The following is a 23938-nucleotide window of genomic DNA, read 5'->3' on the forward strand; positions in this document are numbered from 1 at the left end:
AGCAATGGAAAGTGTCATTCAAATTAGCTTCAGAAATTTTTGTGATAATTCTGCTAATAATAAAGTTTTGTTTATATATATATATATATATATATATATATATATATATATATATATATATATATATATATATATAACTATAACATTAATAGTAGTTTATATAAATATATAAATGTGATAATAAATACATTGCTTTTGGCAAGTTAATAGTTCTACCAAAATAAAAATTAAAGTTAAAGTCTTTCTCATGGGTGTCACCAAAATGACTTGCGTGTAAGGATGAAGGTTAAATAAATGAAAGGTTAAAATAAAAGGTTAAGGATGACAGGTGCTAAACCCCTCCCGAAATTTCCCAGATCTCCTCCCCAAAACACAGGTGAGTTGGCATAATATAAATTTTGTAAACTTTGCTTGGTCACTCAGGCACTTGTGTCTCCAGAGAGGCTTCTGGAATACAAAGCACCAGATTTTGGGTTGAATTAATTAGGAAAATGGGGCTTGGTGTGAGTGGACTATGGTTATCTTGATTATATCTTCTGAAACTACCAGCATATGTTACGTTTGGGATGCTGGTGAGCTGGTTGGTCTCAAACGGGCAGCTTAATTAGCTTCCCTGGTCAACAAGCTTCACCAGAAAGACCATGCTGGTTGATCAACGTTACAGACCAGCGCCAAACCAGCATAAGCCAGCATGGAAATTCATGCTGGTGTATGCTGGTCCTTTCAGCATCGATTCTGGTGGTTTCATCAATCAGTTTGCTTGATTATTTTCTTCTGCTGAAGTTTACCTTTGGCTCCGCTCTGATCAGGTTAATGTGTTTTTATGTTTTATAGACGGGGAACGATGACTACAAATTGACAGCAACTTCTGAGGATGCAATCAAAAAGCCCAAAAAGGTGAAAAGAAAGAAGAGGGATGTGGACGAACTGAAGAAAGAAGTGGAACTGGTGAGGAATGCATATATATATATATAACACATTAATATGTTATCTAGGACATGGAGGCAATATAACCCAATGTTAGTATGATCTGAAACTATAACCACCCAGAATAGTTTCTTAGCTATACTCACAAAACTACATTATTTTCTGCATGAATTATTATGCTGGCTAAAAATGGGTTTTTATAGATTTATGTGGAGAACTGAGATGCAAGGATTATTTCTCTCTTCTGCAGGACGACCACAAGCTGACATTGGATGAGCTTTCACGCAAATACGGCACTGACTTGAACAAGGTGAGCAGAGGATTAGTGAGACTTCGATTGAAATTTGATGTATTACTGCATTTTGTGTTAGTCTATATTCATACATTTTGCCTTCTTTTTATTTAATATATAAATACATTTATATTTAAATAAAAAATGTTATTGAATGTTTTATGTTAAGCTTAAAGCTGCAGTCCGTAGCTTTTCCTCTTTGTCGCCATCTTTCTGTTCGAAATTTGTAACTGCAGTGATTCGCGGAATTATCATCTTTACGTGGGTTGTAAATCGGCATGAAACAGCGCGGATGAACACAGTGCTTTGAGGCGAGTGCTGCTGTCAGTCACCGCGCTGTGTGGATACTGTCATTCAGAATCACAGATTCACTTTTTGAAAGTTTGACCAACATAAGAATTTTCATAAGAAAATGTCTTCTGAACAAGTAAGTAACATCCATTTTTGTTCTGACCAACTAAGGGGGAAAAAGCATTCGACATGATAAGCTTCGTTAGATTTAATCAACGCGATTTACAGCAACCGTGCAAATTATAGCCTACTTTGTTCTCAAATTGTTCATGTTAACAACATCACATCAGCATTGCGGGACTGTTAAATTTAATGTGTTTTATGGTTACCTGTAGTTCAGAATTCATATTCTCCATAATAGCAAAACGAGAAAGGCACAACAAAGGAAACTCCATAACTGTGTGAATTAAGAAAACGTACTGTTACACGATTGAACTATTGAAATGTCTTACTTGTTCAGCAGAAAAAAGCCGTCTCTTCTTCCGTTTTGAACCCCTTCAAAACACGGAGTTCACGCACTTTTCAAAAGCCCCGCCGATGTTTAAATCCTTGTGTTCGCATGAGACGGTTTCTTTCTCTTTCTCTAGCCACCTTAAATCCGAAGTACGAAGTCTTTTGGGTTTTATAACTGCTGAATCTCCAGTTGACACTGATGATTGTTGTTTGGATCTTTCTGGATGCCATAAGTTTAATCATGTAAAGTGCTGCGAGAAAAGCCTATACATCTAAACATCTCGTCACGCGCAGTATAGCCGGCTAGCCGAAACTCCTTCTTTATGTGTACGGGTGTGACGTAATGACGCAAAGACATGCTCGAATTTTACCGCGGAAACCCACCAGTACCACTGGAATTAAAATCATTATTACAAGCTAACCGTTTTGAATCTAGCTATGGCAAGCAGATAGTTTTGACCACTGGCAGAATATGTTTTTTTTTAATATAATTATTTTGGATTATTTTTAACTTAAAAAAGTTACGGACAGCAGCTTTAAGATATCTTAAGCTAAAACTCTTACTTGTAAAAAAAATTGCCTTGAAGTGCATAGAAACCTGTGTATGTGTTTTCAAATTTTGGTGATTTAATTTCAAGTAGCCTTCAGTTCTAAGTTGAAAATGTGTTTTTTTTTTTCTTCATTTCTGTATATACGTTTAACTACTCAATGTTCATACCCTATGGTAGGGATTGTCGTCTTCTCGTGCAAGGGAGATCTTAGAGCGTGATGGGCCGAATGCACTGACCCCACCGCCTACGACTCCAGAATGGGTCAAGTTCTGCACACAGCTCTTCGGTGGTTTCCAAACACTGCTGTGGCTTGGTGCATTACTTTGTTTCACGGCATATGGAATCCAGGCTGCCTCTTCTGAAGAACCAGCAAATGACAATGTATGAGAGAGAAAATGTTTTTTTTTTTCTCATTATGTAGTTTCATGTAAATACATTTACATTTATGCATTTAGTAGACGCTTGTATCCAAAGCGACTTACATTGCTTTCAAGGAATACATTTTTTTATTGGTCCATGCATTCTCTGGGATTCGAACCAATGACCTTGGTGTTGCTAGTGCCATGCTCTAGTGTTTCACCTTCAGAAATGTAAAAAAAAAAATGTCAATGTTCAATGTCAATTCAATGTAGATTATCATACCCTTTGTGCCTTTCTAAAAACCTAACTGTGCTTTTGCAGCTGTACCTGGGACTTGTACTTGCTTTTGTTGTCATAGTCAACGGATGGTTCTCATACTATCAAGAATCCAAGAGCTCAAAGATCATGGAATCGTTTAGGAACCTTGTTCCTCAGGTACAGAAATTGTGTCTTACAAAACATTGCATGTTCAAATGTAGTTTTCCCATGGCACAAAAGTAGTCATTGTTCTGTTTTGGTAATGTAGCAAGCTCTAGTTATGCGTGATGGAGAGAAAAAGATCATCAGTGCCGAGGAGGTCGTTGTAGGTGAACTTGTGGAAGTCAAAGGTGGAGACCGAATCCCAGCTGATCTTCGCATCATCTGTTCACAAGGATGCAAGGTAAGACCTGAATGTCAAATGTGATATATCCCATCAGTACCTTTTTATGAAACTTCCCCTCCACTGTTCCAGGTGGACAACTCTTCCCTCACTGGCGAATCTGAGCCCCAGAGTCGTACTCCTGACTTCTCCCATGAAAACCCTCTGGAGACAAGAAACATTGCGTTTTTCTCTACCAACTGTGTTGAAGGTACATAAAAAGTTTCTGTAGAATGTTGAATACAATTGGATTTTACAGTAGCTGTGGACAAACTAAACAACTAAATTGCTTGAACATAATGAAACCCTAGGTACTGCCAGAGGGATTGTCATCAACACCGGTGATCATACTGTCATGGGTCGTATAGCATCACTTGCCTCCAGCCTGGATGGTGGAAAAACGCCAATTGCAAAAGAGATCGAGCACTTCATCCACATTATCTCCGGTGTAGCTGTGTTCCTGGGCATGACCTTCCTAATCCTCTCCCTGATACTTGGATATGGTTGGTTGGAAGCAGTTGTTTTTCTGATTGGAATCATTGTCGCGAATGTACCTGAAGGTCTTCCTGCCACTGTAACTGTAAGTCAGGGTGCTTCTTACGCTATACTTCTTGTTGTTTAGTCAACTGTATCTACTTTTCAAGTCATTAAATCCAGGTTGTATTTTAGTATGTCAGTGCCAAAAATTATTACTTGACTTTATGTATGTTTGCGTTTACTCATGTAGGTGTGTCTAACTCTGACCGCCAAACGAATGGCAAAGAAGAACTGCCTGGTGAAGAATCTGGAAGCCGTGGAGACTCTTGGCTCGACCTCCACCATCTGCTCTGACAAGACTGGAACTTTGACCCAGAACCGAATGACCGTCGCTCACATGTGGTTTGACAACCAGATTCATGAAGCAGACACCACTGAGAACCAGAGTGGAACCTCTTTTGACAGGAGCTCTGCTACTTGGTCTGCTCTTGCTCGTGTCGCCGGCTTGTGCAACCGTGCCGTCTTCCGTGCTGAACAGAGCCATCTCCCAATCCTTAAAGTGAGCTTCTGCTAGCTATCTTTATATCAATATGAGCAACATGAATATATGCAAGGCTCACAACTTATACAATTCCAATAGCCAATATAACTGTTACTGTGAGAGAAAACTTTGTTCAATTAAATCTTTTGTAGCGAGAAACAGCTGGTGATGCTTCTGAGTCTGCCTTGTTGAAGTGTATTGAGCTGTGCTGTGGTTCAGTCACTGAAATGAGAGAGAAGTACACAAAGATGGCTGAAGTCCCTTTCAACTCCACTAACAAGTATCAGGTATTTTTGTTGATGTATCTTTAGAAATGATGATGCAGATTTGACTGGTCATCCTAACCGTACCACAATATGCCTTTTCAAGGTCTCAATCCACAAGAATCCCAATTCCTCAGAGTCTAAGCACCTGCTGGTAATGAAGGGAGCGCCTGAGAGAATCTTGGATCGATGCTCCTCCATTTTGATTCAAGGAAAAGAGCAGCTTTTGGACGATGAAATGAAAGATTCATTCCAAAATGCTTATGTAGAACTCGGAGGTCTTGGAGAAAGAGTGCTGGGTAAAGCCACCTTATCAAAAAAATCACTAAAGTTATAACTACAGAAGAATATGAACACACACAATGATGAATTACAGCATGTATGACTAATTATGTGTTCTCTTTCACAGGCTTCTGCCACTTTAGCCTCCCTGATGACCAGTTTCCTGAAGGTTTTGCATTTGATGCTGAAGAAGTGAACTTCCCAACTGAGAACCTGTGTTTTGTTGGCCTCATGTCCCTGATTGATCCTCCTCGTGCCGCTGTACCAGATGCTGTCTCCAAATGTCGGAGTGCTGGAATCAAGGTGTTGTCCTCATTTGAGATCTACTGCTTAAATATACTGTGCCTGTATTAAATTATTCAAATAATAATTACTTGTGACAATTGAATTACTGCTAAGGTAATCAATTCAAAGCAATTTAAATGAATGATTTTTCCAATACAGGTTATTATGGTTACTGGTGACCATCCAATTACTGCTAAAGCTATTGCTAAGGGTGTTGGTATCATCTCTGAAGGCAACGAGACTGTGGAAGACATCGCTGCTCGTTTGAATATCCCTGTTGAAGAGGTTAATCCAAGGTAATCCAAACATCCCAGCCACCTAAAACAAAGCAATGTTTTCAGGTTAAAAAATATAAATGGTGAACATTACTGGAATTGCTCTTGATGTCTGCTAATACAAAGTGTGCCTCTAGAGATGCTAAGGCCTGTGTGGTCCATGGTGGAGAATTGAAGAGTATGAGTGAAAAACAGTTGGACGAGATCCTCCACTATCATACAGAAATTGTGTTCGCCAGAACTTCTCCTCAACAAAAGCTGATCATTGTGGAAGGTTGTCAACGACAGGTACCGTCAGAGAGTCATCTATCCAATCCTAGTTGATGCTAGATGATTTTACCCAACAGGGACCATTTAAATGCATATTTTCTCTCATCAGGGTGCCATTGTAGCCGTAACCGGTGATGGTGTCAATGATTCTCCTGCTCTGAAGAAGGCTGACATTGGTATAGCTATGGGTATTTCTGGATCTGATGTTTCCAAACAGGCTGCCGACATGATCCTTCTGGACGACAACTTTGCCTCAATTGTCACTGGAGTAGAAGAAGTTATGACATGTTTTTTGGAACTTAATTGATTAAGGATTTATGAAGGTTACTTTGAGACTTATTTTTCAAACATTTATTCCACTTTAGGTCGTCTGATCTTTGACAACTTGAAGAAGTCCATTGCCTACACCCTTACTAGTAAGATCCCGGAGATGTCACCCTTCCTCTTGTTTGTCCTTGTGGGTATTCCTCTACCTTTGGGCACCGTCACCATTCTCTGCATTGACCTGGGCACTGACCTGGTAAGAAAAAGTACTATTAGTGTAGAGAACTTTAAATTATGCAGTCTATTTTTAATTCGTTTTAATTGTTGTCACAGATTCCTGCTATCTCATTGGCATATGAAAATGCAGAAAATGACATCATGAAGAGACAACCCAGAGACGCTAAAACAGATAGGCTAGTGAACGTGAGGCTAATCAGTATGGCATATGGTCAAATCGGTAAGAACATTCTTACCAAAACTGAGAGGTCTGGATGTTTTGAACATGACATTGATTAAAAATCTGTAATATGGGCAATTCATTAATTTCATTGTCATTGCTTTCCTTTTTAGGTATGATCCAAGCAGCTGCAGGTTTCTTTACCTACATTGTGGTTATGGGTGAGAATGGATTCTGGCCCAGTTATCTGCCAGGACTTCGAGTTGGCTGGGAAGACAGATCTATCACTGACCTGGAAGATAGCTATGGTCAACAATGGGTAAGCATCAAAGTTCTAGCAAAACCTGATAAATGTGAAACAAAAAAGCTTCTATATCATTTTATGCATTTGAAAAATCAACCATATAATTTATAGTAGGCTATAGTATAAACATACCTTTATTCTTGTGTGTTTCGTTGTCTGATGCAGACCTACGAGGCCAGAAAGATTATAGAGTCCACATGCCACACGGCATTCTTCATTAGTATTGTGGTTGTGCAGTGGGGTGACTTGATCATTGTAAAGACCAGAAGAAATTCCATTGTACAGCAAGGAATGAAGTATGTAAACAAAAAGGATGCAAACAAGCTTCAAAGAAGCCATAAAATATTGGTGGATTGTTTGTTCAGTTCCAGCTCAGGGCTGGTCACCTCTAAAGCCTTATCATAATTGGTTATTTTTTCTTTTTCTTAGAAACAAAGTCCTCATCTTTGCATTTTTTGAGGAAGCTGCTATGGCAGCTTTCTTGTCCTACTGCCCAGGCATGGACGTTGCTGTCAGAATGTATCCTTTAAGGTAAGTGAACTTATCTATGTAATGGAGATCATACTGTATGCACTGACTTTGAAAAGAATATAAATGGCGTGTCAGAAATTGAAAATAACAGTAAAATGGACAAAAAAATTAACTTGTGTTCTTTTATTTAGACCATTGTGGTGGTTCACTGCCTTCCCATACTCACTTATCATCTTCATCTATGATGAAGTTAGAAAATACATCCTACGACATAATCCAGGAGGTAATATCAGATTTATCCTACAGATGTTGGCAGACTTCATTAACCTCAACAGAGTTTGTTGTATTGCATTACATTAAGGCTCTAATATCTGTGCTATTGTGTTTCAGGCTGGGTGGAACAAGAAACATACTACTAAAACAAGACTTTCTATTGCAAACTCATATTAGGAGACATTAATGCTCAAAATGATACAGAAATTTCAGCAAATAAATGTTCAATAATATGGAGCTGAATTTGTGTGTGCGTTTTATTAAACTGAAAATAGAGAGATAAAAATAGTGAACATGCACTTATAGAGGTTATAGTGCAAAAAAGAAAAGAAAAAGAAATGACAAATTGTGCAGCAAATCAAATATATGAAAAAAATCTCTCACACACACACACATATATATATATATATATATATATATATCAGTTGATCGGTATGAATGATGAGATGCAATAGGATGGTATAAATTAAAATTCATAATCCTTAGATATTGAGGTGCACCATAATGGTGCAGTTACATAATCTACCAGCAGGGGTCTGTTGCTGTACAAGGTCTATGTAAATCATACCAAACCTAACCAACAGTTAACATTTAAATTAATATGCCACAAATAAAAAATGTGTATGTCTATAACTGTCTTTTATAACTGCAGAAAAGGTTTATGTGTTGATTCTCATGCACAGCTGAGAGAAAACAAGACTCATTAACAACATGCTAAGCACCTTACTATATTCAGTTTACGGCAGTTTATATCAATCTGTACTTGCATTCTCTGGGAATGAACCCATGACCTCTAATACTGAGAATTCAGGTACTTCTTGGTATCATGCGGCATCGTGAGAGATGTTTATACATATCAGTGAAACCAGCAGAACATGCTGAACATCAATCAAACATTCCATTATAAAAACATGAGTTCCACAAAAGTGTGCCATGATGTCATCCTCAGGTGTGTTATACTACTAAACTTTTGTAGGAAGTAATGTTGGCATGGGGGCTGTGAGGCTCTGTTGACTGACAAAACAGAACATCGTTTACAAAACAAGAAGGTCCAATCAAAATTAGTGCGTAATTGTACCCATTTATCAGATTTATTACAATTTAGTCACTCATCACTTACCTTTAAAATGGACAAGCGGCCAAAAGTCATAAAAATAAGAGCATCTAATTTTTAACGTAAAAGTCTTTCATAAATACAGACAAAAGAAATACTCAAAACATATAATTGCAATTGCATAAAACAAGTGCATGAATTTACATAGGAGGGATATTACTTTCAATATTAGCAAATTGATATAACAAAATATAACTGAGACGTAATGATTAAAGACTAAATTAACGTTAAAGATATATGACACCTGCCAAACTCCTCCCAAATTTCCCCTAATCCTGCCCTTAAAATAGGTTAAACTGACAGGGTAGAAGTTTGTGAGCCTATTTTGGACACACAAGGATTTGTGTCTCACAGTGGCCGACAGGTTTCCTATCCAAAGCACCACATTTGAATTGAAATAAGGAAAAAAGGGCTTGGTGTAGGTGTCTTCCCTGGAGTTTTTTTATTTATTTTTTTATTTTCTTACCATTTGATGTTTTATTTGTTGTGTAGATTTTTTGTCTATTGCCTCTACTTTTTAAGGGGTCAGGTAAGGTTACAGTTTTATGTTTTAAACAAAGTTTTTTATGTTTAGGTAAAGTTTCACTTTTGTCATTAGGGGTCAAAAGGAGGCATATACATATATGCTTTCATAGGAATCACTGTATCATGTGATCTGTATCATGTTATCCAAAGCAGACATGACAGTGATGAACTTTCAGAAAGTTGATTCTGTAAGTATTGTGCCTGTAATAATTGTTTTGTAGGTTTCTTTGGATAAAAGTTTCTGCTATTAAAGTGTAGGTGTGTATAAAAGTGTATAATAGATTAGGCTATTTACTACTGTGTTAAATTACTACATTTCATTTAAAGCTGCCGAGTATGATTTCTGCACCACTAGTGGCACCCAACAGAACTGCAAAAAAAGAAAAAAAGAAAAGACAAACAGAATTGCATTGTTCAGCAAAATCCTGCATCAAAACACATGCCACTGGTTGAGCCAAAGTCACAGAGAAAAAAAAAAAAACGTTCTCTAATTCTGTTTGGTGCCACTAGTGGAGCACGGCAGGTTCAATACATTTATTAAATATTATAAATCAATTTATTATACCATAAATGTATGAAAATGAGTTGCAGGTGATCAAGTCAAAATGTCCAGCTCCTGAGACCTCTCACATCTGACACACATAGAAAGTATTGAATGATGCATTGTATAATGTTCTCTTCTTAACATAAGAAAAGTGTGAAAATAAAGATTGAAGAAAATCAAGTGAATACTTGCTGTGTGTCTTCTTGACTGAGCGCTCAAGGAAGCTGGTGGAAGAATCGTGAACGGGGAGAAACTGCTGATGAGATGCGGCCAATCCATGATTATAAGGGAGATCTTTTCTTTCCCTCGATTAACAGGACAGTAGATGAATATAGAATAAACCGATGGTTGAAGCATTCTGTATCTCCACAAATAGCAAGAGGATTATGGGTACAGGACACCCTGCAAACATCATCCTGTACTCTGGAAGGATAATAGTTGTTCTAGCTGTAAAACAAGACAAAGATAAATACATATTTTGGGTTTTTTTCACAAACAAAAAATTAGGTGTTTGTCGACTCAAATAACTTAAGTGTTAATGTAATATCAGGTAAAAGGAATAGTTTTTTTTTTGGTTAGCCTACCTATGCCATTGTTGAAACGCTTTATTCACAGTCAGCCATTATTAACGTATTCCAATGAGAAACTAGCTCATTATAGAAGCTCTTCATATTATGTGAGTGTACATTATTAAAGCACTTTTTGTTTAGGGGGTAAACGTTTTTTTTTAAATGTTCCCCGCCATTGATGAAAATTTCCATCATTAATGAGACAACACCTCCCCACCATTGATGGAAATTTCCGGCTTTCCATTGTTATATGGTAGGGGGCGCTATGAGACATCTTCTGAAAGAATACAGAATCTCCGGATCAAAACACAGGTGAACAACAAGCAGATGCGTATGTAAAATAACGCGTTCCTCAACATTAAATAGCTTATAGATCAAAACTGCCTAATGTTACTGAATGAAATGTCGATCCAGGACGAGCTACAGGACTGTGAAGCTGTGTTGATGGACTCGATCTACTTCATATGTGTTTTGATCATCATTCTGAATTTGATCCGGACGTAGTCTTTGATAGAATATGTTTTGCTCAAAATGGTGCTTTAAAAAAAAAATAATAATTAACTTATCCATATTCAAGCATTCATAAAAAAGAATGTCAAAATAGATCAAAACGTTTTTTTTTTTTTTTTGTTTGTTTTTTAAGCAAGAGGCTCTGTTTGCATGTTCAGATATTCATACATGAAAATGTTATGAGGGCCATGAACATTTTCTAAAAATTATTAAAAATGCTGGTGGTGGCTGAAAACTTTCTTTAAAAACATTTACATTTATGCATTTGGCAGACGCTTTTATCCAAAGGGTAAAGAGTTAATGGAGGTAAGTGTATTTGACTTCAGTTATTGACAGATATTAAAAGATGAATAAAAACCCCAGAACATTAGCAACTTTAAAATAACCTTTAACTGGCAAGTTATATATAAGTTATATAACAAGTTATAAATAAAGAATGTATGACACTAACAGTTAAACACAAATGCATTTGTAGGCTAAATGGTGTTTTATGTAGTGTCCAACTACATTAACACTGGACACATGCTGATTTGAATCCTTACATAACTTTGCTGGTAACTAACACAAGTTAATTCTCAAACAGGCTAATTCATTTATCTGAATCTCATCTCATGTTACCTGAATGTCACATATAACATAACATCACATATGGTCTAACAAGTTTTACAGCTTTCACACCAAATATTCATTGGCAAACAACGAATTATATTTAAACAAGCTAATCACTTAGGTTAGCTAGCCAGTTATTTTCTTACCTCAGAACTGTGCAAATTCTTTCCTTTTTAGGCAGCCAATCATTCCGTTCCACTACAAACTTTTTAAAACCTTCTCTGACATATATAATTTAACACAGCCTATATATAATTAAAGAGGCGACTATTTGAAGCAATATAGCGAAACTGATCGGCAGTGAGACCGTCCCTCAGTCTGACCGTTAACATTTAAACTGAGTGAGCGCGCGAAATGAGAGAGAGAGTGATAACGGATCTGCGCTGCATTCATGTAGTATCTAAATTAAAGAAGGAAAGGCGGCAATTTCGATTATTGAACTATTAACATGAATAATGAACTTATATTTTATAATTACAATGAGTTTTGGCAGCAGTAAAAAAAAAAAAAAAATTGCCAACATGAATTTAAGAGGTTATGGGTTCAAACGTCCTGATTCTTCATTTTCCCACAAAATAAGTTTTTCCTTTCCCTATCACTCAATGAATGCCAACACTGTCAAATTAAGTAGCCTATACTGCCATATCAAATAGTTATTGTAATTATAGCTATATTTTTTTTTTTACAAAATGTATGATAATCAAAACATTATTATAAAAATATTTTAAAAATAATGTTTTGAGTGTTTTTTTTTCATGTCACTCAGAATATCATCATGACGCTGCTATTTTGCATAAATTAATATGCAAATATGCTTTTTTTCTTCAAGTAAATTTGTTTATTTTTGTAATGACCTATATATAGGCCTATAGTTCAGGATAAATGCATATATGGGTCAAATTATAAATTTGATCTCCTCTCCTCATTGCTTTTACACACAACACTTGTGTTTGGCAAAATAAGAACAAAATGCCAAAACAAACAAGTATTTTTAAATATTGGCACATGGTTTCACACTAATTGTCAGCACCCATTCAGCTTTCTCAAAATCAAAATGTACCCTCTTTACTATCTTAATTCACATTCCTGGTCTTATTGGGAATAATCATCAGTGCATTAGTACTTGCTCACAAGTACAGTATATACAGTACAAGTAGTCTATGTAGGCCTATTCATCAAAGCAGAAAGCTAGCCTAGATAAAAAATGATGATGCCTTACTACATTTGTGGTTGTGACCTTAAAATGAAAAATGGGTATTTCCCAACCACAGCATACAATAAGAAACGCTGGGTTGTTTCCACGCATGTTTGAGTAAAATATGGACAAACCCAATGTATTTTAAAAATCGGTTCATCAACGGTTGGGTTTCACCATATTTGACCCAAACATGGGTTGAAACAAACCAGCATTTAGAGTGATGGAAGGAATGATAGACAAGCTTCCTCTTTTTATGGCTTACTTTTTTATTCAAAACCTTAATCCAAACAAAAGTTGTCTGTTAATACAACTTGTTCGATAAAGTCGACTCTTCGTAAAATTTGGTTATGTATTGTGCCTCTGCATTGCTTTTGGCCTCGTCTTATTTCCTTTCTATTTTGGTGTGTGCAAATTAGTTTGTTTCCTGAACACATGACTCACACACCACATGAACGTCTCTCTTTGCTGCTTTAAATATTTAAATGATGTCACTGAAGTGTTAGAATGTGTATCAAATCGTTGTAGGGTCTTAGATGAGTTCAATCTGATCCTTTTCGCGGGTGTAGCAAATATTGTATATGCTTAATGTTCAAGGTCCTTTCAGCTGGAGTCACTCAAGTCACTGGAGTCACTTTCAGCTGGAGTTGTCCAACTGATTCGGTTGAAGGAGTCTCTTATCAGATGCAGTTAGAAATGATTAAGTAGGTAGTAAATGTAAAAACGTATTTCTGGTAATATATTTGAGATGATATATCAGATTACGTGCCCCTAAACCAACTGTGATCACACATGTCAGTTAGCTGGCTCTTCCTGACTTACTATAGTGGGCGGTTCTTCGCCAGCATAAGCCACAGTACGAAACAACCCTTGTGTCGTTTAGTCAACAAATACTTGAGTAAATTGGCCCTCTGTTCTTGAGGCACCTGCTTCGCATCAGGCAGCAAGTTTGTTGGACATTATGTCCTGTGTTGTACTTTTCCCAGTAACCTGAGATGCAGATAGACTGTCAGTCTGAAGAGGAAGGCAAAAGTCTCTTTCTGACTAAAAACAGTGTGTTTGCAGCAGATTAAAGGCTGTTTGTGATGAATGTGGATGCACCACTGAAGCAAAAGAGCCTAAGGAACACAAGATGTCACTTGAAGTGCATGAACCATTAATAGATGCATTATTGAGTCATTTGACACTGCTCGCACTTTACAACTGCTTTCAACCAACATGACCCTGCTAAGGTTCCTATTATTTATTCACTCCCAGCATTTGAAAAAAGACTCCTCCAATGTCAGTAAATCTGCCCTTTCCAAAAAAGTTGCCTTTGCCTTGAGGAAAGGTTTAAAAAGCAAGTCCGAGCTTCCTCAATGTTAAGGTTAAATGATGGATCACTGATCTTATAGGGAAATGGCCATATTTAGCGACTACACTCCTTAAAATAAGTGGGTTTTCCCAGCGATGCCATTGATGAACCATTTTTGGTTCCCCAAATAACCTTTCAGTGATCTGTTCTTAAAAGAACCATTTTTTTTTCCTGGAAATGTTCTGTGGTCAAAGGTTTGAGAGTTGGTTTTGAGTTGGTTTTGAGTGCACATACTTTACACATATCTCAACAGAAAGCATGCTTTGACTCATGCTTTGGATTTTTGGTGTCTTGCAGTCTAAAAGACATTCTCTGGATAAAGAAAAAGTCAAGAGTTGAATAACCAGTTTTAAGAAAAGCTGTTTGTCATTCTAAAAGAAAGACATGTGCATTGTTCAAACAGATGGATTGTTCATTGATCTTGAGAGAAAACACAAAGCAATACATGGCAATTGCGATAAAGATGGTGCAAAATTTAAGGGGCCTGGCAGAAAGATGGCATTACTATAGCAATGTGTTGGTACAAAAAAAAACATAACCACTAAATCATGATACATTGATCTGGGGCTGCTGCTCTTGCCATTATTATTTTTGTCCTTTGTGTTATCATTGTTAAGATCACTGTTTGTGGTTTAAATCTTGTATATTTAGTAGCACATATAGTGTAAATAGTGTGTCTGCAGGGGGTTGGAGCATTTTCTTTGAGGTTATCTTTTTCTCGGTTTGGTTAATCTTGAAGGGAGGAATGTCAAAGTCAAGTCATAATAACTAAAGTTAAACTTAAGTTATTATTTTGGCTTGAGCTAGCTAAGACCTGAAGCTTATTTGCTCCCACTATAGTAAGTGGATGGGTGGGGGTGGGGGGTATTTGAGATAATGGTTGGAAAGGTTTATTTATGTTACAGCCTGTCCTATCCAGGTCATAATACTCTGATAGAAATGCAAAATGGTGGTTCCGGTACCCTCAGATGTGTGATGCTGCTGGTGAAATATGTGTGGACGTTTAAGGCAGTTTGAAGGACATGGGGGCCATGAGGCTCTTTTGCATTGAGGACATTTCAATATATTTTTGACCTATATCCATTTGAAAAGTTATTCCTCCAACCCTACCTAACCATGAGAAAATAAAATGAAAGAAAATACTCTGATAGTAATACAAGATGTAGCCTACAGGTGTGAACAGACTTTGTTATTAGCCTCAACAAAGAGTGTTTTCATTCTGAAGCAAATATGTCTGTTTCCCAAGAAGAAAGTTGCATTGTAAATGACAGTGATTACTTCCATTTCATAACAATATTTACTAATATATATTTTCAAAATTATACAGAATTGGTCATTTTCAGCAATTAAATGGAGCTGAATTTGCTTTTTGTCTCTGAAATTCTTACAAACAGTAAACAGAGGTTTGTGAAAACAGTAACCCAAACCATTTTAACCATGCACAAAAGTAAAGTTACAATTGTAACGTGTAGAAAAGCAAGATATTAGATAAGATAATGAAAGATATAAGATTGTACTATTTATATTATAAAAGCATGTTGGCTTTCAGCAATGTGATGAATAGGTCTACTGTAATAAATGAAACCAGTTGAAAATAAAACATTGTGTTCTAACATTCACTAAATATTATCATTTAGTTCAATAAATCTGAATAAATACCACAATATTAGTAATTAAAATGCATATCATTTTAAAAAGTAAATCAGAGGGAATAACAATGCCCTTTACAAGTTTATGCATGACGATCATATTCTGACATCCGTTTAGCGATTATAAGTTGTTGTTTTTTCCGGCTTTTCATCAGAAAAGTCTTTCCTTTTTTGTTTGTGAGACAGAGGCCACGTGTAGGGTCTTTAGAAATTAATGCAAACTCAAGAGAGAAATTGTCCCAATTGTATTCAAATGCAAAGTGATGTTTGCAGCACCCTCAGATGTGTGATGTGGACTAAACTTTAAGGCACTGTGAAGGACATGGAGGCTGTGATAGTCTATTGACTGACAACATTTAGCAAACCTTTTTTAACATTAACATTGACAAGGTCCTATAATCACAGTCTGAAATCTAACATGTGTAATGATAGATTCTGACCCTTTACAGAAGCAGTTTGATTCATCGGATATTGTTGGCCACAGAACAATTTTCTATTATTTACTTAGAATGAAAATGAAAAAAAAAATGGTCCAAAGTGATAAATATAAGGTAACGTGCAATTATAACCATAGAAAAATGTCATGAAAACCAAAATACTGATATCTAAACAAATAAGGGCATGTATTAATGTGAAAAGCAAGTTATTTATCACAAGTTATTATTAACAAGCCATAGATCTATTGATAAGATAATAGTTAATAGACCAGTCCTTTACCCGGGTGTCATAGAAATGACCTACCTGTATAAATGAAGGTTAAGTAATGTTAAAACTAAATGACACCTGAACAACTCCTCCTTAATTTTCCCAGAACACCTCCCCATTAAACAGGAGAGATGGCAGGGTATAAATGTGTGAACCTGGTTTGGACACACAGGGACTTCTGTCTCCAACAGCCTCCAAGAAAGGGGTACTAACCAGACATCATTGGATTTTAGGTGGACATCAAGAAGAAAAATGGGACTAGGGGTAAGTAAACACTGCTGTACACATCGCTTAATTTGTTTCATTTTACTGTCCAATTCTGCATGTTTTCCATTTATTTAAGTAGATTTTCGGGGAGGATCTGGTAAGATCTTGGTGTTTTATAAATATATATTTATTTTGTTTTGTGCTTGACAGATGGGGAATGATAAGTACAAATTGGCAGCAACTTCAGAAGATGGAGTCAAAAAGCCCAAAAAAGGGAAAAAGAGCAAAAAGGACATGGAGGAACTTAAGAAAGAAGTGGAACTGGTATGAAATTATTTTAAATTGTATTTCATTAAACACAAAAATCTTTTGAAGTCCCATATTACCCTTGCTTTAAAAACATTTAACCTGAAAAAGAAATTGTATATTATAATCCTTTCAAAAACATGCATGATTTTACCATCTAGTGTAGTCTGAAAGTGAGGTATCTTGAGTTTTCAAACATCTTTACTCTTCTGCAGGACGACCACAAGTTGACATTCGAAGAGCTTAATCGAAAATATGGCACTGATCTCTCAAAGGTGAGTAAATGTTTAGTGACACCTTTGGGGGGAAATATTAATAATGCATTATTCTAGAATTATTCACATATTTTTATTTTGAGTCATTTATGTGAAACAAATATTACATTTTATGGATAACTGCTTACCTTTAGTTAAAAAGAGGAACTGCTAACTTGGCTAGTACTTTTTAGTAATTTCATTCATTTCATGATTACTTTCAAAGCTTTCAACTTTTTTTAAATATAAAAAGTAATAGATCTGTAGGCATCTGCATGTAAGTTTATTATTTGTGAGCATCTGTTTTCTACATGATTTTAATACTCAATTTTCATACCTTGTGGCAGGGTTTGTCTGTTTTCCGAGCAAAAGAAATCTTAGCCCGTGATGGACCAAATGCCTTGACTCCACCCGTTACGACTCCAGAATGGGTCAAATTCTGCAGACAGCTCTTCGGTGGTTTCCAAACTCTGCTGTGGATTGGTTCCTTTCTTTGCTTCTTTGCATATTCGATCCAGGCTGCCTCTTCTGAAGAACCGGCAAATGACAATGTATGAGGAAAAAATATTTTGTCTTCATTTCTACATTGGCATATATAGTTAATGTGTCAATAAACTTAGTAGCATAATTTAGACCCCTTTTTAGGAAAGTGTTTTATTCATTAAAGATCTGAGCTGATAGCCACTGTGCTATTGAGCAAGGTACTTAATATGAGGTTTCTCCAGGGGGGATTATCTTCCTAATGAGTATGCTGTAAACTTTGGATAAAATAATATGATTAATGACTATTTACATTGTTTTTTTGCAGCTGTATCTGGGACTTGTGCTTGCTTTTGTTGTCACAGTCAATGGATGCTTCTCATACTATCAAGAGGCCAAGAGCTCTAGGATTATGGATTCCTTTAAGAACCTCGTTCCTCAAGTATAAAAACGTAAATTAATTTTACCTCAAAAATTGCTTTCACAATGTACAAAGGATAGTTATGTTAATTTATTGTCATGTAGCAAGCCCTGGTTATGCGTGATGGAGAGAAAAAGATAATCAATGCTGAGGAGGTAGTCGCTGGCGATCTTGTGGAGGTCAAAAGTGGAGACCGAATTCCAGCTGACATTCGTGTTGTCTCTGCACAAGGATGCAAGGTAAGAACAAGAATTTTATGGCAAAAATAATATGCTTACTGCAGTAAATGAGTTTACATGAAACGTCCCCTCTTGCTTTCCTTTCCAGGTGGACAACTCTTCCCTCACTGGCGAATCTGAGCCCCAGAGTCGTACTCCTGACTTTTCTAGTGAAAACTGCTTAGAGACAAGAAACATTGCATTTTTTTCTACCAACTGTGTTGAAGGCACGAAATTAATGTGTGGACAAAATTAATGACTAAATTCTTTAAATGCAATAATGCTTAAACATGACAATATTCAATAGGTACTGCCAGAGGGATTGTCATTAACACTGGTGACCGCACCGTCATGGGTCGTATCGCCACTCTTGCCTCCAGTCTGGAAGGTGGACAGACACCAATTGCTAAAGAGATTGAACACTTCATCCACATCATCACTGGTGTAGCTGTCTTCCTGGGCGTGACCTTCCTAATCCTCTCCCTGATCCTTGGCTACAATTGGTTGGAAGGGGTCATTTTCCTGATTGGAATCATTGTCGCTAATGTACCTGAAGGTCTCCCTGCCACTGTAACCGTAAGTTGGAGTGATATTATGTTCACATATTATTTTACACACATTTCAAAATTCCAATGATTACTTGACGTGTGTTTACTCAAATAGGTGTGTCTAACTCTGACCGCCAAACGAATGGCAAAGAAGAACTGCCTGGTGAAGAATCTGGAAGCCGTGGAGACTCTTGGCTCGACCACCACCATCTGCTCTGACAAGACTGGCACTTTGACCCAGAACCGAATGACTGTCGCTCACATGTGGTTTGACAACCATATTCATATAGCAGACACCACTGAGAACCAGAGTGGAACTTCATTTGACAAGAGCTCTGCAACTTGGGCCGCCCTCGCACGTGTCGCCGGTCTGTGCAACCGTGCCGTCTTCCTTGCTGATCAGAGCCATCTGCCAGTCCTTAAGGTGTGCTATAATAATATCTCTATTTTGGAAGTACATTGAGACTGCATTCATAGGCTTGCAACTTCTAGAGTTTCAGCAAAGAATCTGCATTCTTAGCTGTGATATTTAGAGTGGCAGCTTTTTCTTAACAATAAAATATGTTTTGTAGCGAGAAACAGCTGGTGATGCCTCTGAGTCTGCTCTGTTGAAATCTATTGAGCTGTGCTGTGGTTCAGTCTCTGAAATGAGAGAGAAGTACATGAAGATTTCTGAAATCCCTTTCAACTCCACCAACAAGTATCAGGTATTTTTGTTGATTTATCTTTAGAGATGATGATGTAGATTTGACTGGTCGTCCTAACAGTACCACAATATGCCTTTTCTAGCTCTCAATCCACAAGAATCTCAATTCCTCAGAGTCTAAGCACCTGCTGGTAATGAAGGGAGCACCTGAGAGAATCTTGGATCGATGCTCCTCCATTTTGATTCAAGGAAAAGAGCAGCTTTTGGACGATGAAATGAAAGATTCATTCCAAAATGCTTATTTAGAACTCGGAGGTCTTGGAGAAAGAGTGCTGGGTAAAGCCACCTTATGAAGTTCACCTGTAAAAAATCAAATTATGACTGCAGAAGAATATGAGCACACAGAATTGTGAATTACAGCATCTATGAATAATTCTGTTCTCCTTCACAGGCTTCTGCCACTTTAGCCTCCCTGATGACCAGTTTCCTGAAGGTTTTGCATTTGATTCTGAAGAAGTGAACTTCCCCACTGAGAACCTTTGTTTTGTTGGCCTCATGTCCATGATTGATCCTCCTCGTGCTGCTGTACCAGATGCTGTGTCCAAATGTCGGAGTGCTGGAATCAAGGTGTTGTCCTCATTTGAGATACACTGTTTGAGTACACTGTGAATATTACATTTGAAGACAACGCTGAATCTTCTATTACAGGTTATCATGGTTACTGGTGACCATCCAATTACAGCTAAAGCTATTGCAAAAGGTGTCGGCATCATCTCTGAAGGCAACGAGACTGTGGATGATATTGCAGCTCGGCTAAAAATACCTATCGGGGAGGTCAATCCAAGGTAAACTTGTTATGTCAGCCCCTAACAACAAATCTATTCCAAAATTCAGCAAACACAAGTTTTGGATTTGCTCTAGATGTCTGCTAATGCAAAATGTGCCTCTAGAGATGCTAAGGCCTGTGTGGTCCATGGTGGAGAACTGAAGAATATGAGTGAAGAACAGCTGGATGAGATCCTCCAACATCATAAAGAAATTGTGTTCGCCAGAACTTCTCCTCAACAAAAGCTGATCATTGTGGAAGGTTGTCAGCGACAGGTACCGTCAAAGAGTTAACTATTCAATCCTAGTTGATGCTAGATGATTTTACCCAGCAGGGACCATTTAAATGCATATTTTCTCTCATCAGGGTGCCATTGTAGCCGTAACCGGTGATGGTGTCAATGATTCTCCTGCTCTGAAGAAGGCTGACATTGGTATAGCTATGGGTATTGCTGGATCTGATGTATCCAAACAGGCTGCTGACATGATCCTTCTGGACGACAACTTTGCCTCAATTGTCACTGGAGTAGAAGAAGGTATGACGTTATTGGGAACTTAATTGACTGAAAAATTATCAAGGTAACTTTGACACTTATTTCTTTAACATGTCTTCCCCTTCAGGTCGTCTGATCTTTGATAACTTGAAGAAGTCCATTGCCTACACGCTGACCAGTAAGATCCCGGAGATGTCACCCTTCCTCTTTTTTGTCCTTATCGGTATTCCTCTACCTTTGGGCACCATCACCATTCTCTGCATTGACCTGGGCACTGACATGGTAGGGATAAGATGTCAATTTAGTTATCTTAATGAAGAGAACTGTGAAATATGCATGTATTCATTTTTCCCTATTTATCCCAATAGGTTCCCGCTATCTCATTGGCCTACGAACCTGCTGAAAGCGACATCATGAAGAGAGAACCCAGAAACGCTGCAACAGATAGGCTGGTGAATGAGAGGTTAATCAGTATGAGCTATGGTCAAATTGGTAAGAGCATGCCTTTTCTGTACTGAGCGCCCCTGGTGTTCATTGCTGGTTGTTTCTTACATGTCTTTATACTTAATTTATAGGTATGATGCAAGCAGTTGGTGGGTTCTTTACCTACTTCGTAATTCTTGCTGAGAATGGATTTTTGCCCTGGGATCTGATAGGAATTCGAGTTGGCTGGGAAGACAGATTTCTCAATGACCTGGAAGACAGCTATGGCCAACAATGGGTAGGAGTCACAGCTCTACCAAACCTGACACACGTGAAACCAACATTTCTATAGAAATATCAATCTTTGAAATAATGCTCTGTGTTCTGATTTAGACTTATGAGCGCAGAAAGATTGTGGAGTACACATGCCACACAGCCTTCTTTACCAGTATTGTGATTGTGCAGTGGACTGATTTGCTCATCTGCAAGACCAGAAGGCTTTCCATCCTACAGCAGGGAATGAAGTATGTACACAATGGGCCCGGCGTCAAACAAGACATAAAATATTGGCCTGATATCTATCAGATTGAACTGTTTGTTCAGTTCCAGCTCATGGTTACTTATTGTACCTCTAAAAGCCCAGTTTGGCCAAATTATATTTATCCTAACTAGATTTGTTTTTCTTTGAAAGGAATAAAGTCCTCATCTTTGGTCTGTTTGAGGAAACTGCTTTGGCAGCGTTCCTGTCCTACTGTCCAGGCATGGATCTTGCTGTTAGGATGTATCCAATGAAGTAGGTGAAATCTGAAACGTTTTAATTTTCACATGACCTTGAAAAGACCATATTGCCTGATTTTTGAATTGATAAACCCTGTTTTTGTTTTGTTTTAGACCAATGTGGTGGTTCTGTGCCTTCCCATATTCACTCCTCATTTTCATCTATGATGAAATTAGAAAATACCTTCTTAGGAAGAACCCAGGAGGTAAATTCATTTTCATTATACATATAATATATCTGTTCCCCAAGCAGAAAATTACCAAAATTACTTCTGTTTGCAAATGCAGTAGCTTTTAGTTTGTAAGCTTAGTTGTATTTCATTCCTTTTATCAATTTAAGAATAAACTAATATTTGTGCTGTTTTGTTTCAGGCTGGGTGGAACAAGAAACATACTACTAAAAGAAGAGCACTTTATATTGGGAACATGTGCAAAGAGATATTGTATCATTTTGAAAATATCAAAATGAATGTCAATTCAAGTTAATAAATGTGTCAATAAATGAGCTGATTTTGTTTTTGTCTTTAGCATTTTTTTTTATTAATGAAACTAGACATTTAAAACAAGGATCCAAGTAACAAAAGTACTTGAAGTTGCATTTAGCAGCATAGCATGATATAATGCATACTCCTTGCATCAAAAGAATATATTTCAACAAACCCTTGAATGAACACCAAGACGAATGAAAGCAATATTTAAAATAAGCATTTTCTATGTTTAGCATTTAGCAGATGGCAATAAGGAAGAGTGGTGACCACAATTACACGTTTATTTACAATATTAGTTTTTGCAATATCGGTCAACATTAATCATTCACATCAAGTGTTTTTCAATTTCATTTGACTTTTGAGCACATAACGCTTTGTATTTCTGTGAAATATAACTTTTTTGTGATCATTTTTATGACTAAGAAAGACACTTGAGCAATAGGCTGAGTTCATGTGGGATTTCTGAATAGCTGGTTTGGATTTATTAGTAAATAAGGAATAATGTCTGTGCTTAATATTACTTGAAACATTCACGATTTATTCTACAGCACCAAGTACACAGTCAGAACTCAGACATGAATTTTTAAGCAGCTGTTTTTCTTTAAATCTAAGTTGCTAACAAGTTTCTAAATAAGGGGCCCTATTTTAAGTGCATGGTCCAAAGCGTACGGTGCAAGTGCACTTAGGTCGTGTCCGAATCTACTTTTGCTAGTTTAACGACGGGACAAATGGTTGGCCTAAAAGGGTCGTCTCTATTCTCTTTATGAGTAATGGGTGTGTTTTGGGTGTAATGTGAAATAAACTAATCAGAGTCTCATCTCCAATTCCCTTTAAATGCCAGTTGTGCTCGCGCATGGCAAGTTTGCTATTTACATGACAGAATTTGATAGTGGAAAGACTGAACGCTTCTCCAGAAAGGAAACGGATCTGCTCGTGCGCGAGGACCTTTATGTACACAATAATAATCTTTTACATTGTAAACCTTTTATTTTTAATATTTAGCTGGTTTGTGTGCTGCTGCGCGTCCCTGTGTGTGTAATAAGCAGAGTGTACGTGCGTTGTGTACCATCCTTTAGGGGCATATTACAAACGTGCTCTTTAAATAACAAAAAAATATTGCGCCATTGATTTTAGACCAGGTTTCAGTTTGTCAATGGCTCAGTCTATTTCAGTTGCCTCAAAATAACAACGTCAACAATGCGCCTGAACACATAGTTTCAGACCAGCAGCCAAAATGCATTTGCTATTTAAACCACGTGGCGCCATTATTTAATGGCAACGTGCATTTGCCATTTAAACGTTCGACGGGCTGAAACTAGTGGGTGTTTGATAGGGCCCAAAGACTATTACAAAAATTAAATGACGCACGGGGACTTCCAGTAACACTGGAAATAGACTGATTCGCTAATCACCATCTGTGACGTGACGTGAGGTAGCCCTAATGTCAAGTTCACAACGTTT

General features: G+C 37.2%; 2 protein-coding genes across 5 annotated transcripts in view; both read left to right on the forward strand.

The window, feature by feature from the left end:
- Nucleotides 1-7819, forward strand: part of LOC130090970 (sodium/potassium-transporting ATPase subunit alpha-1-like) — a 50394-nt gene extending 42575 nt beyond the window's left edge. Inside the window, exons 1-22 of one of the 3 annotated variants that reach the window (XM_056258619.1) lie at nt 420-503; nt 835-948; nt 1178-1237; nt 2692-2895; nt 3196-3309; nt 3401-3535; nt 3608-3725; nt 3826-4094; nt 4242-4550; nt 4685-4819; nt 4902-5094; nt 5205-5380; nt 5522-5658; nt 5775-5925; nt 6017-6183; nt 6271-6427; nt 6505-6628; nt 6742-6887; nt 7038-7168; nt 7302-7403; nt 7535-7626; nt 7734-7819. In XM_056258619.1, the coding sequence (XP_056114594.1) occupies nt 492-503; nt 835-948; nt 1178-1237; nt 2692-2895; nt 3196-3309; nt 3401-3535; nt 3608-3725; nt 3826-4094; nt 4242-4550; nt 4685-4819; nt 4902-5094; nt 5205-5380; nt 5522-5658; nt 5775-5925; nt 6017-6183; nt 6271-6427; nt 6505-6628; nt 6742-6887; nt 7038-7168; nt 7302-7403; nt 7535-7626; nt 7734-7762 (3075 nt within the window). In that variant the 5' untranslated portion in view covers nt 420-491 and the 3' untranslated portion in view covers nt 7763-7819. Of the gene's footprint in view, nt 1-419; nt 504-696; nt 739-834; nt 949-1177; nt 1238-2691; nt 2896-3195; nt 3310-3400; nt 3536-3607; nt 3726-3825; nt 4095-4241; nt 4551-4684; nt 4820-4901; nt 5095-5204; nt 5381-5521; nt 5659-5774; nt 5926-6016; nt 6184-6270; nt 6428-6504; nt 6629-6741; nt 6888-7037; nt 7169-7301; nt 7404-7534; nt 7627-7733 lie in introns of those variants that run through there. The other 2 variants (XM_056258615.1, XM_056258618.1) reach the window with 2 other exon arrangements.
- On the forward strand, nt 477-22494 carry LOC130090972 (sodium/potassium-transporting ATPase subunit alpha-1-like). 2 transcript variants are annotated; one of them, XM_056258622.1, is made up of 22 exons: nt 477-503; nt 16808-16921; nt 17119-17178; nt 17505-17708; nt 17966-18079; nt 18163-18297; nt 18386-18503; nt 18584-18852; nt 18940-19248; nt 19397-19531; nt 19614-19806; nt 19922-20097; nt 20179-20315; nt 20421-20571; nt 20663-20831; nt 20917-21071; nt 21158-21281; nt 21365-21510; nt 21606-21736; nt 21904-22005; nt 22104-22195; nt 22362-22494. In XM_056258622.1, exons 1-22 carry the CDS (start codon nt 492-494, stop codon nt 22388-22390), a joined length of 3075 nt encoding a protein of 1024 aa, XP_056114597.1. In that variant the 5' UTR covers nt 477-491; the 3' UTR covers nt 22391-22494. The 2 variants fall into 2 exon arrangements, with proteins under 2 accessions (XP_056114597.1, XP_056114596.1); XM_056258621.1 differs by lacking the exon at nt 477-503 and adding an exon at nt 16545-16654.
- Nucleotides 22495-23938: the final 1444 nt, after the last annotated feature.

Source organism: Rhinichthys klamathensis, unplaced genomic scaffold (assembly GCF_029890125.1).
Source record: "Rhinichthys klamathensis goyatoka isolate OS25496 unplaced genomic scaffold, OSU_Roscu_1.1 h1tg000157l_1, whole genome shotgun sequence".
In the NCBI taxonomy this organism is placed as follows: domain Eukaryota; kingdom Metazoa; phylum Chordata; class Actinopteri; order Cypriniformes; family Leuciscidae; genus Rhinichthys; species Rhinichthys klamathensis.

Excerpts from the sequence above, each read along its gene's own strand:
- LOC130090972 (XM_056258622.1), top strand. Across the intron at positions 19,249-19,396 it reads GCCATCTGCCAGTCCTTAAG|CGAGAAACAGCTGGTGATGC; the intron begins GTGTGCTATAAT and ends TATGTTTTGTAG. Across the intron at positions 20,316-20,420 it reads ATCGGGGAGGTCAATCCAAG|AGATGCTAAGGCCTGTGTGG; the intron begins GTAAACTTGTTA and ends ATGTGCCTCTAG.